Source organism: Terrapene carolina, unplaced genomic scaffold (genome assembly GCF_002925995.2).
Source record: "Terrapene carolina triunguis isolate 2854851 unplaced genomic scaffold, T_m_triunguis-2.0 Scaffold58, whole genome shotgun sequence".
Classification (NCBI taxonomy): domain Eukaryota; kingdom Metazoa; phylum Chordata; order Testudines; family Emydidae; genus Terrapene; species Terrapene triunguis.
Window position 1 is genome coordinate 6,255,714 of NW_020664409.1, and position 13,951 is coordinate 6,269,664.

The window sequence follows — 13,951 nt, forward strand, 5'->3', positions numbered from 1 at the left end:
CACCACTGAACAAAAGACTCCACAGGTTACAAAAACATATACAAATAGTTTGTAAGAACTGAGTACTCCAGCAACACATCATATTACTGCTACAGGCCATTACAATCATAGTGGTAAATGATCATGTCATCCTGGAAATTTAACGTGCCTCCTGTATTTATTAGGAAGCAATTATTTGACACTATCTAATGACACTAATCAAGCTTTGAACTTTTGCTGTTTTATGTCATAGCAAATGTTTAACATCTTCAGGCCTATAGTGTTTGTCTACACGTAGTACTGTAAAAACAAAAGACTTTAATCCATTAAAAATTGACTCCCATGCTAGATTAAGCTCAACTGGGGCAGCGATTCCCATCTGCTTTTGCGTGTGGTCTCATTTGAAACAGACATACACATATGACAGACACTGAAAACTTAAGGAACTCTCAAACAAAGTAGCTTTTAATACACAAAGCACCTTCTGGGGGAGATTATGTTTCATCACCTTTGACAAAACATTTCACATAATCCCTCATGTACTATATAAAGGTCTTCAGCATAACTATTAATGCATAAGCCTCACTTATATTGACTCTGATTAGTGATGAAGAGTATCAAGTCATTATTAAGGGTGAAAATAATTAACACTTTACCCCCAACTGAGGGTTCAGGTGTGTCTGGTTTCAAGCTAATTTCAAAGTAGTTGCACTTCAGGGCATTCTGAAAGAAAATGTGCCAATGTACAGTAACCCTTTTGGCACAACATATGCATGTATTTAAAGCCCTGCATCTTACAGAGCTGAGAGTCTCATTTGCGCTATGCACAATTCTGTACTGGTTAATTCTGGACTTTGATGCAAGGTGTGAAGTTTGGATCCTACAATCAAAGGTGTTCAGATTCAGGCCTTTTACAACACTAAAATTGTTGCTAAAAACTTGTGAACTGTACTATGGCCAGGTATCCTCTTCCCTTCTATTTCTGTGCAACTGGCCCAAAAATAGAGAAATAAACTTACCTTTCACTTAAGATGGTTATAAGGAACACAACATGCCACAACTAAAAAAAAGGCCTAAGATTATACCCAGAAACTAGTGCCTTTGGGGGGGCTTCACTGGTTTTGTGACCAGGTGGGTGGATGCATGCATGAGGGAAGGCAGAACACTCAGAAACTGAGAACACAGCAGAGAGTGACAGAGACAGAGGCAAAAAGCAAGAAAACCAAGAAACAGCCTGTAAGCATAGTGTGACCCTGGAAAACAGCTAGAAAGAAGATTTTTGGGTCTGATGCCAGCTAAAGAGGCTTGGATGGCAAGCTACGAAATTGCTCCTTCTGTTCTTGGTTCATCCTGCTTTTGGAGAAGCAGAATTTTGTACATTCCTTATAAATAAACCAGATTGCACCAAAGTACCAGACTCCATCAATTTCTACCTCCAACTGGAGCATCCCCAGAGTCCTGAACTTTGACTAGTTGCTTGGGTCAAAAAGGGGCAATAGTACCTTTGATCCTACAAACAGTTCCTCATAAAGAAAACTCTTGTGCAAAATGGGAATGAGACAGCAGGAAGCGGAGAAGCCTGGATCTCCTAGTGTTTTCCTCAGAAGGAAGAAAGAGCAAAGAACCCAGGTGCAGCCAGCAATGGCCACTTCCATCTTCCCTGGAAAGCCGGCTATGACAAGGAGTTTGTGCCCTTCTGCAGAGAGGAGGGGAAAGGATCCGGCAGACATTGCAGGGCCAACTCTTCATAGCAAAGAGATATCGTGGAAGGGAATGGGGAATACAGAATTTGTTTATTGTGGTGAACAGCCCTGATTTAACATAGGGTGATGCTGATGTCTATTGGACTATGTGGGCTTTGGTGGTAGTGGGACACGGCAGCTCAGGTTCTTTTCACCCTGGCTAGTAGGCTTAGTCCTGAGGTTAGTAGGTGTTGAGGACATGTTGTGGTGACACACGCTGATTAGTTTATCTGGATATGACTGACAACCATATGAAGAAAATAGGTTGTGACTAATGCAGCTCTGATGATATCCAAAACAAACAAAAAAATTACCGTATGTAGGGGTGAAGTCCTATGTTACTGACAAGGCTAACACTGCAGCTTAGAAACTCAGCTGCAACTGTGCTAGCAACATCTCACATCCGAAATTAAAATGCTCCCTCTTGGATATATTTTGGTGATTATTTTGGTTTTTATATTTAATTTAAATAACATTAAATTATTCCAGATTAAATATCTAAGTAAAGGCAGCTAGGAAACGCCAAACAACAGCATCGGGGATTAGCAAAACTGCTTTCACCGTGCAGCTCTAAGCAGCTCCCTGGCTGCTCATTTGTATTTCTCCCACAGACCGACAGAATTGCAGCCTCTTGACAGAAGCTGGATAAAAGGGAAGATGCGAACAATTTTCATGGTATGGACAGTATCAGTTTTCTCCCAGATGTGAAGTCACTGCAAGGCTGAGAATATAATTCAGTTCTTAGAATTCTTTACGAGGCAGCGTCCCCCACAACCCCCACCCTCTCTTCTCAACTGTATGCTGCAGGAAGACAGACAGAATGATTTAGGACCTACCATGCCCATTTGAAACGTGCTTATGTGTTTTTCCTTTCCTGGGGGTTGACTGGCATGAAGATGAAGCATTGTTTGTGGCTGCCTTTGTATCCTCTGTCTCCTCGTCCTCTTCTTCATCCTCCTCCTCGTCCTGAGAGCTTCCAAAATATACCATGTTGCTGGGCAGCGCTGGAGAACCTGATCATTATGAAGAAAAGGCTCATTAATGTCATTCCATTATTCCTCTGAGCTACCAGCATTAATCACAACCTAATTTAATGTTAAACATAGCGGAAAGAAAGGAGGTCAGACTAATGCATGCCTTCAGTTTTAGTAATGCTATTACAAAAGGGATGTATACAAAGGCCACACTTCCAGACTCTATTACTAAGTTAAACCAAAAAAAAAAAAAATTCTTCCTAAAAGCCACATTAGCAGTCCTATTTATTCAACAAAACACTTAAGCACATGCCTAAAGCAGAGCATGTCTCTAAGAGCTTTGCTGAACATTGGTGGTCTTAGCCATGTGCTTAAATGCTTTGCTGAATTGGGGCCAAAGGGAGTATGGATAAACTAACCTATAGCCCAGGAACACTTTAAAGTAATAATACTTAGTGCTTTCCAGCTGAAGATCTCAAAGCACTTTACACAGATGGGTTATTGTCTCTATTCTACAGATAGAAAAAAACAAGGCACAAAGACGTCTAAGTAACTTGCCTAAGTTCACCCAGCAGGTCAATGGTAGAGAGTGGAATAGAATCAAGATGTCCTATTCTCTGTCCACTACCCAGTCCTCTGGCTATGCTCCCTCCCAGATCTCCTATATGTCATAAGATGTGCCATCTCGTTGGACTTGCACACAAAAGGACAAATATTTTTAAATGTACCTGTCAGTTAGAGACGTATGAGAAATAAAAAGTGCAGTGAATTAGATTTTAAACGAATACCCTGGCACAGCATTTCCTTTGTATGTGTGTAATGTGAGTGCATGGGGTTTACTGTACTACTCAAGGATATGGGATTGTCTCCCTCTAGTAGCTACTTTAGAATACACAAATACTATTGACACCTAAAGAACAACCTCCCATCTACCATGTTAGAGGTGTGATCTTGAGATGAGAGAGTCCCCAGCAGGGACAGATGCCCAAGGACTATGCTACGCACACAAAGGTTTATTGTTGTTCAAAAAAAAAAAAAAAAAAAATCTCCATGGAAATGGAGCTTATTAATGTACTATTGTCCTATTGCTAAATAAGAGTGGGAAGTTCTACAGAGCTGCAAAAAGTAGTTCACCATTTGGTCTGAGAGCCCCTCTGCAAACCCTTTTGATTGTAAACTCTTCGGAGCTGCTATTATGCTTGTTTAATTTTTGGTGCCTTGTTGTTCATTTGTTGTGACTTGCTGTAAGTTGCCACGTAGTTTCTGCACTATATAAACGATGCATTGTTATAAAAACCTACCGTTTATTCGAGTTAATCCTTGGGTTTAATGTTTCCTGGCTCAACTGGACATCAGGAAAGTGTTTCTCACTACATCATCCCCTTCCAGCATGATTTGTGAACCTATACAAAGTATCTGTGACGCCTTGGAAAGAGTGGCTGGAAACATCAACCTCGTGTTGAGGATCACGGTGATTAGCACTACAACCTTGGTCGCCTCAGAAGTAAAAATATATTTTGGGGTTTGGCTGCTCAGTGGTTCTGAAGGCAACTTGTTTTCTAGGAAGAAACCCTATTTCCCCTGTTGGGCCTCACCTAACTATGTCATCATCAGGGTTGGGAACAGCAGCAAGAAACACCTGCTTCCAATAGCAAGAGTAGCCCTAAGAGGAGCTGTAGGGGGCCTGCCACCTGTATCCCCCACAAACATTTCTGGCAGAAGCCAAAGAAGAATCACCCCTCTCCCCAAAACAGACGAGAAGCCGAGGGGCAGGGAGTAGCTGCTCATGAGGGGGGAAGGTGGAGAAGGTGAATGTGGCTGTTAAGGCGTCAGGGCTTACCACACTGAAGACACCTGGGCTTTGACCACACGTAGCAGTCTCTGTCCTCAACTTCTTTAGCAACCCTTGGATCTGCTGTCGGAGGGCACCAAGCAGCTACCTCTCTCCCTCCCCAGCAGCCTTACCCCAGCACGAGAAAAAGGGGGTGAGAGCACAGCTAGGGTACCCTCTCGGCAGTGGATCAAGACCGGTAGCCAGGGGAAGAGCCTGAGGTCAAAGGCTGCTACATAGGACCACACAGGCGGAAGCAGTTAAGTGGGTTCAGCTGCTCACTTCAGCTTGCTCTCACTCCCCCTATACACCCATCTCCTCACCTCCCACCCAAACATCTCCTCTCCACTTCATCACTATACACATGCGTCTCCACATCTATTCCGGTGGGCATGGTGATTTGCTCATAGGTATCTGCTAGACTAGAGACAGCACAGGTGATGCCATCTCTTCCTTACGGCTGAGGCTGCCATTAAAAGCAAGAGTCAAAGCCCTGCCTAGTGGTCCCCTGATACCACTTACTGGCCATCAGCATGGGGTAGGTAGTACCACAGCAACACCCAGCACAGGATGGTGCTTTTCTCTGCAAAGAGATTATAATATTATGTTACACACACACACACACACACCCAACTACTGGTCTATTGCACACCCAGACCATCACATTTCTACAGAATGAGGATCAGCAAAAACAGGATTCCAGATGTGCTTGAAAGCATGAAAATTGAAGCAGCTAACAAAAAATGAATAGGGCATTTTTCTGCAAGACAGGAACTTTCTGTCACACCATAAGCAAACATCTGAAGAAGATGAGAGGTGCTGGGAGGGAAAACAAACAATTGCTTTTGGACTGGCCCAACTCTTCTGCAGTAACTGTCTCAAGGATGCAATAACCCTAGGACAGTTCTGAATGATAAAGACATTTCCCCTTTCTCTTCCCTCCACACCAGTCTGCAATGTGGATCCAAGAATTACTGGCTCTGCATGTTGTGGCAACTCACTCTATGAAATCAGTTTCAAGGACCACTAGCTTGATGCTATCACTATGTTAAGGCTACACAAACACTGGCAGGAAAACAAAGTTACTGTACATTCTGAGATGCCAGTTTTCAAAAATGTAATAGCTGCTGCCTTCATTGATTCAATTTAATGCTCAAAACACACCAAGCTATGAAGCCTGTAAAATTTCAGAAGAAGAAGGAGAATACTTAAAGAAAGTCAATTAGCAAAGACAGCTTTAAAAAAAAAAAAAAAAAGGAGGGTGGGGCGGGGAAGATACCAAAAATAAATAAATAAATAAATAAATAAATAAATAAATGCACATTTAAAAAAACAAAACCGAGGTGGCTGAATATGAATACCCAAATCCACATGCACCTCAAGCTTTTAGCAATTTTGGATCTGGATCCATATGTTATGGATCAGTCCCACATTTACTGTGCGTTTTTCCTCTCTGACTACAGAACAGGCAAACTGTTCTTCAGGGAAGAAATTAAGTCTAACTATATGTGAGCACAGCACCTAGCAGTGTTGATAATATAATAGCAATAATAACCCCACTTCAGCTCAAAGCTCATTATAGTAGAGTACGAATTTGCTCTAAAAAGGAGGGAAGGGTTAACCCAGTGGAGAGCACAGCTATAGCCATCTTTCTTGGACCCATTCATTCCATAAACAGGCCATCTCTAGTTGGAATACTTTTTAAATTATTTTCAGTTGCAAACTGTGAACAACAAGGGTTAAACCACATTCCTCTGACAGCTGAGACTGGTTGGGGAGTATATTTCCAGCCCAGGGAAATCAGACTAGCAGTTTCCAATAATACAGTAGAATTGCACTAATTCTCACTTCACTAATCTAGCAAGTCTGAAGTATAATGCATCACAGAAAACCTAGTGTTCTCCCCCACCTTTCACCAGAGATTTATTAAGGTGACCTGCAAAAAAGAAATAAAAGAACTTGTGCGCTTTTTAGATTTTTTTTTTAAATTATGTAGAGAGAAGGCGGAGAAGGGTTTTTATTTTTAATTTAGGAAGGGTTGGTTTTTTTTCCTGCTTCCTGTTTACATTAAACATTCAGGTTCTGTCTAGGCTAGAAAACATGGACTTTTCTACACCTAAGGTTGTCCTGGTTTGACTTAAGGTGTGATTTAAAATCAGTTTAGTTAAACAGGTACAAAAGGCTATGTGGCCCCTCTTATTCTGATTTAAATCAGGTTTATTTCAGCTGAGTATATCAGGAATCAGTTTAAAGAGATAAACCACTCTTAAACCGAAATATCTCCCAGTACTAAACTCTTGCACAATCTTTCTGCCTGGCCAGATATGGAGTCCTGCAGACATAATCTTCCTTTGTGGGGGAGCTGTCTTTAATTCAATCTGCTAATTACTGTGAAAAACAACAATTGCCTTGTCTTCATTAGGATTTCACCTTGCGTTAACTAACTTGAGTTCAGAACACACCTTTTTCCTAGTGAAGATGGGCCATGGGTTTGCTGTTCTCAGGTTTCCACTGGAACAATATGCATGACAGAAACTTAAATGACTAAAATGTTTCTTTCAAAGAAAGAAACAGCATCCACCCAATCAGATAGCCCACAAAAGAGATTTTACAGGAACTACTCAATGTGAGTTTTAATTGATCATCATTATGTTAACAGTGAGTTCTGTCTAGCAATTGCCTGGATATTTCGTCTTTTATTAAAAAAGGACGGCAAATAACAGACTCTTAGGGTACGTCTTCACTACCCGCCGGATCAACGGGTACAAATCGATCCCCGAACACGGTCCACGTTGACTCCGGAACTCCACCAGAGTGAGAGGCGGAAGCGGAGTCGACGGGGGAGCCGCGGCCATCAATCCCACGCCGTGAGGACGGGAGGTAAGTCGATCTAAGATACGTCGACTTCAGCTACGCTATTCTCGTAGATCAGCCCAGTGTAGACCAGCCCTTAAGAACAGAACGGCCATACTGGGTCATACCAATGGCCCATCCATCCCAGTATCCTGTCTCCTACAGTGGCCAAGCTTTTGGAGACTGTGCAGAACAGGCAATTGGAGTGATCCACCATTCTTCCCTTCTCGGCTTCTGACAGTCAGAGATTTAGGGTCGCTCCAAGCACGGGGCTGAATCCTTGACCATTTTGACCGAAGAGCCACCAATGGGCCTATCCTCCATTAATTTATCTAGTTTTTTTTTTTTTAGCCCATTTATACTTTTGACCATCACAACATCCCATGGCAACGAGCTCCCCAGGTTAATTGTGCACTGTGTGAAAAAAATACTCTCTCTCCTTTGTATTAAACCTACTGCCTATTACCTTCATCGGGTGACTGCTGGTTTTTGTTTGGTGGGAAAAAAATAACATTTCTCTATTCACTTTTTCCACACCATTCACGATTTTATAGGCCTCTATCATATTCCTCCGTAGTCACTTATTTTCTAAGATGATCAGCCCTTATCTTTTTAGTCTTTCCTTCGATGGAAGTTAGTCCATACCCTTGATCATTTTTTTTGTCCTTCTCTGAACCTTTTCCAGGTCCACTATATCGTTTCAGAGATGGGGCGACCAGAACTGTACACAGTATTCAAAGTGTGGGTGCACCATGGATTTATATAGTGGCATTATGATATTTTCAGTCTTATTTTCTATCCCTTCCCCAATAGTTACTAGCATTTTGTCAGCCTTTTTGACCACTACTGTGCATTGAGGTGAAGTTTTCACAGACTCCAAGATCTCTTTCTGGCAACAGCTAATTTTGAACTCATCTCTTCCGGTTCTTTTATTAAAAATGAGCTAAATGTATTTTCAGGTAATCTGCCAACATCTGTGGTTTCACAATTACATTTCTCTCTTTCTTGTAAGTGTTTTCCTCTTCTCTGATGTTCTGTGAAAGATCTACACAAAGGAAACGGATTATATAGAGGAAATAATGAAACTGACTATACACAAGTGTTGCCTAATGCACAAGAATCTAATTGTTATTTAAATCTCTTTCAGTTAGAGTCATCTTAAGTGTTATTTGTATAACAATAGGAATAAAAAAAAGTCAGACGGAAGTGGGATTTTTAAATTGATGTATTTCCTTTAATAATCCTCAGAGCAAAATGTTCAAAAAAAGGTGCACATTTTTTCATGTGCAAAACTTAGGCCATGTCTACGCTGCCACTTTACAGCGCTGCAACTTTCTCGCTCAGGGGTGTGAAAAAACACCCGAGCGCTGCAATTTTCAGCGCTGTATAGTGGCAGTGTAGACAGTGCACCGGCACTGGGAGCCACACTCCCAATGCTGGTAGCTATTCCTATCGTGGGGGTGGGTTTTTTACAGCACTAGGAGACCGAGCGCTGGTGCCGCGACTACACAGCCACGTTAAAGCGCTGCCATGGCAGCGCTAACGTTGCTCGTGAAGACGTGCCCTTAAGCTTGCATATAATTCAATGTAAGTAGGGGGTTTTGAACTCAGGCAGCTACTTACATACACCTACGCTGCAACCTCAGAAGAAAGTGGCTGATGCAATAGAACAAATGATGCTCTCTTTTTGGCAAGTTTAAAAGACAAATGTGAGTATTAATATTTTTGATTTGTCAAATGTTCAATTCCTCTCCCCTCAAAATAAAAGATACTGTTTCCTATGAAATTACAGGCATTTTTGCCTCAGATTATATAAGAGCATTAACAAAGCTGAAAAAAAAAAACGAATTTGGGTCAGAGCTATGGACTCAGGAGTATGGAAAGAGTCTCTGTTTTGCCAAAAGCAGTATTTTGTTACTCTTCAAAATTAGCTGGCAGTGTTTCTGCAATGTTTACTGAAGTGCAAACCAAATGTTTTCATCTGGACAGAAATCAAATTGTGGTATGTTACAACCACAACAGAAATCATTTCAATCCAACAGCCTTCTCTCTAATTTGGGCTGCGGTTTCTGCAAAATTGGATTCTTCTTCCTCAATTATTTACACAGACTCCCCCTTAAGCCCCCTTCTCTTATTTCTTCGAACAATTAAACATAGCCCAGCTGTGCTTTTGAAAAACACTAAAACAATTTAAGCCGTCACAGTGATTTAAGAATGAGGCAGGTCAAGGTATGTGCGCCTTAAGCCTGACCCAATAAATATGTGGCATGCCAAATACTACACTACTGGCCTTTTGTGAAGGTTTGTTTTTTCCCTGCCTTTGACATAAGGCCCCATTTTGGGGCGGCACACAGGTGGAAAATCTTGCCTTCTGAATAGGGCTGACATGCCTGCACCTCTGTGCTAAATACACAGGGCCAAATTCTCATTTACAATAAGGCCCCCTTTATGCTGCTCTGGCAGGCAGTGTAAATGGTCCTTAAAGGGGGAGTAAACTTAATTTATACCCATACTTTATGGCCCTTTTATACTGTGAGGGTGGCATAATGGAGCCTTATTGAGAATCAGATATGTAACTTCCAATGGGGAGAGCAACTATATTTCATTTATTTAATTCCACATGCAGGAATAATCAAATGGGACAGAGAGTTCTCTGGTGCCTGAATAACTTGGAGACGCGTATATCCAAAGTGTGCAAGCGAGGCAAAGAGCACATACGCACACTGCCCTTCAAATCATGCTCCCTCCATCATCACTGGACCATGAACTGCCTGGTGTTATAGCTATGACATACAGCCCAATTTCTCCTTTTTTCCTTTTAAAGCAGCTTGTGAAAGCAGTGGAGCATGGGACAATTGTTTATCCTTCGGGGGAAAGGAGAAGGGGAAGGGGAAAGCTAGAGATCAATGGGAATGTTCAGAACAAAAATAATTTTCATCTTTCTGGTAGATGAGACAGACACCGACACAAGGTAGGTAGTAAGATACTGGATGGTAAAAAATAAACAGGGGGACTTGTATAAGATTTCTTATCTGAAGATCTCAAAGCAATTAGAGCAATTTTACTCCAACCTCTAGGGTTGAGCAATTTCTCTCTCTCATTCACACAAACAAACTTAACACTCCTTCCACCATGGTCAGATCACTATGAACAGGATTTGGACTTCAGTTGGAGTGCCATCAAGACTGCTCTCCCTGACGCTTCCACAAATACTAACTGGTTATTTTATGCAGGAGGAATCTTTGTTCCATCATCAACCTCTCTCACTGCAAAAGTGCAGAGCAGCTGCTTGTGCTTGGTTCAAAATCATGCACAGTTGCCAGCATTTTTCCCTCCAAGGGACAATTCAACAAAAATGTTGGGATTCTGATAATTCACTAGATCCTTGGCTGCCAGAAGGTTTTACTTTCTCATGAACTGTAGGTTATTTAACTAGTGACTCCAGAGCAGCCAGCAATACAGGTGACCTACCAAAGAAACAAAAATCGCTTGCTGCAGTCTCCACCCTCCCTCCCCCTGAGCAGGGCTCTAGGGGTGTAGAGGTGACTGGGGCAGGATGTTGGAAAGAGAGCTGGGCTCCGGACGTGAGTAACTGGGGCAGGGTGGGAAAGGGAGAGCCACACTCTAGGGGCAGAGGAGTGACTGGGGCAGGGGAGAGAGCGTCACGCTCTGGGGGTGGGAGGTGAGTGGGGCAGGGAGAGCCGCACTCGGGGCAGAACAGGGGAGCTGCAGGTACCTCTCCGCTGGAACTGTTCCTGAGTGCTCCACTGCTCCTCCAGACTGCAGCAGCAGCTGCAGCTCTTCCACACACCCCCAGTGGCAGAGACTGGTTACTGCAGGTGACCGGACTTTAAGCGTCCAGTCAGCAGTCCTGACTGGACACTGCTAGGTTCCCTTTTCGACTGGACTTTCCAGTCGAAAACCGGACACCTGGCAACCCTAAGCTAACAGCATTTTAACCATGTGTTGTCTAATCTGTAGGCCTTTACTATATAATAAAGGAAGTAGGGTGGACAGTCTCCATTTTCAATAAAATCATTTGTTGGTTATCTTAGTAGTATGAATGTTCTCAAAACTCAGGTTATAAAATATCAACCAAGGAAACACAATAAGAAAGGAACATACATTGAAATGTTCTAACCCATGCCACACTTGTGCAAAGACCTTTGCTGGTATAACCTACCATTCTCTTTTCTCATTTCTATTTATTGTTCTCCTTCTTCTCTTTGAAAAACAGCATCAAATTTCCTCCCATTGCTTCCCTTTTACAACACGTGGTTAAAATGCTGTCAGCTCCCTATATACACTAGCATTCCCACGCTTCAGTGCTGGAGATGAAACAATTCACCCTACTGGCTGTTAGATCTTCCCCTTGCTCTCCCCTTCATACCTTGTCTTTTTCTTTGCTCTCCGTTCTAGTACTCCTTTACTTCCTGCATGCTCTTCTACAAGTCCCCCTTGTCTTGCCATAGTTCTTCCTCCCCACTCTAGCATTCAGCACTTATACGAACATTAACTATCTACTCATCACAGAACCCATGCAGGTACATTACCTCCAACTGTAAAAACAGGGAAGCTAAGGCAGAAAGAATAAGTGACTTGACCATATCAAAGCAACAGAGGGAACTAGTCTCAGAACTAGGATTAGAACTCATTTTCATACTTATTCCACCAGACCATGCTTCTTACGTTCCTAAGCTATTCCTCTTTGTGGTCAGAGGTTACTTTTGCTGCTCAGCAGAAGAGCTATCTCCACTTGCAGGTTGGCAGCCAGGAGGGAGTTTGAACTAGCCCTAGCACCATTAGTAGCAGCACATATGGCATGTGGAAGGACGGACATGGAATGGGGGTTGGGAATAATTGTTATATTTCCTAACATTTTCACATTGACAATAGACATCAAACCCTAGAACCTGGTTTGCATTTTCATGTGTGTCATCACATGATGGGAGAGAGATTTTTTGTTCCTTTAAAATTAAAGTAAAAAATAGCCATAACATTTCTAGAATTACAAAAATCAGAGGGTTCACAGATATGGGCTTACGAAGGCCAAAACCACAGTGACATCAATACCTCTATAAAGTAGTGAAATGTTATCCCCGTTTTACAAATAGGTATCGAAAGTCTAATTGGCTTGCCTATAGTCCTACAGTGAGCCAGTGGTACAGACAGGAAGAGAACCTAGAAGACCAGTCCCCTCTTGTTACTAGAATCAAGTCAATTTCACGCTGCTGCAGCAATATATGAACAGCAGCAGAAGCAGGCACTGAAGTCATTCATGTGAGTGGAGGTAAGGGGGCAGCATAAGGGAGAATCTTGATTCCTCTGCAGCACTTGGGATGCTACAGAGTAGAGAAAAAACAGAAAGTTCCTTCTGCCTTCTAGCTGCAGTTCCAATTTAATCAAACATCTTCCAGCCAGAAGTTGGTATGAAAGATAGAGGTCCGGACTGCATCCTAGCAGAAGACCTATCAACTGCGGAAGTAGGGAGGTCAGTAGACTTTCATCACTCGTACCTCGCTACTATGGTTTCCACCATTATCTTGTATATGCTCTTCTGGCTAGTGTGTGCTTTGTAAGGTTTTAACCCTCTACCATTACAGCGTAAATTAATGCTTTATTCTTTACTTCCTATCTTAAACCACTTTTAACAATGCACAGCACCATATTTTACTGGTGGGTGAAGTGATCCCATATACAACATATATTTATTTTTCATACCACATAAGAGAAAAGCTTTATCTCTGGCAGAGCACTGTGTATTAGTCTTAATTTTGAAAAGGGCTTTAGGATTCTCTGGGATGAAAGGTGTTATATAGAAATGTAATATCATTAATGGAATGATTCAAGCAATTAAAATCTGTTCACTTCAAAGCTTACACAAAAGATACAGGATTAATTCTTATTATTTCTTGTCATGCTAAAAGCCCAACTTCAAATGCCCAAATCATGTAGTACTGTACCACAAACCAGCTATGAAAATTGCCTTCCAGTTTTTTTTAAAACTACCTTAAGTCTTCATGTTGCAATTCCTTGTATTTTAGAATTAAACTAATCAAGGTTATGAAGCAATTAAAAATCTTCTCCTCCCAAAATGTCAGCATTTTAATGCTCTCCTTTCATAACTATATTGGTAAACCTGCCATTTGATTGGAATGATCTTATTTGGCTTTCTTTAACCTGTCTGTATAGTTCTTATCTAGTCCCTAAGAGACTGAAGTTGGAAATGACAGAGGAGGAGAAAGACCTGGGTGCACTGGTTCATCACAGGATGACTACGAACCACCAATGTGATGCAGCTGTGAAAAAGGCTAATGCAGTCCTAGGATGCATCAGGCAAAGTATTTTCAGTAGAGACAGGGAAGTGTTAGCGCCATTATACAAGGCACTGGTGAAATCTCATCTGGAATACTGTGTGCAGTTCTGGACTCCCATGTTTAAGAAAGATTAATTCAAACTGGAACAGGTGCAGAGAAGGACTGCTAGGATGATCCGAGGAATGGAAAACCTACCATATTATTAGAGGAGACTCAAAGAGCTTGGCTTGTTTAGCCTAACCAAAAGAAGGCTGA

The 13,951-nt window shown here is 42.0% G+C and overlaps 1 protein-coding gene across 2 annotated transcripts in view; it reads right to left on the bottom strand.

Moving 5' to 3' along the window:
- Nucleotides 1-13,951, bottom strand: part of JARID2 (jumonji and AT-rich interaction domain containing 2) — a 295,836-nt gene that overhangs the window by 57,725 nt on the left and 224,160 nt on the right. For both annotated transcript variants that reach the window (XM_026660367.2, XM_026660359.2), the window contains exon 5: nt 2,558-2,734. In XM_026660367.2, coding sequence (XP_026516152.1) covers nt 2,558-2,734 — 177 coding nt within the window. The remainder of the gene's footprint in view (nt 1-2,557; nt 2,735-13,951) is intronic.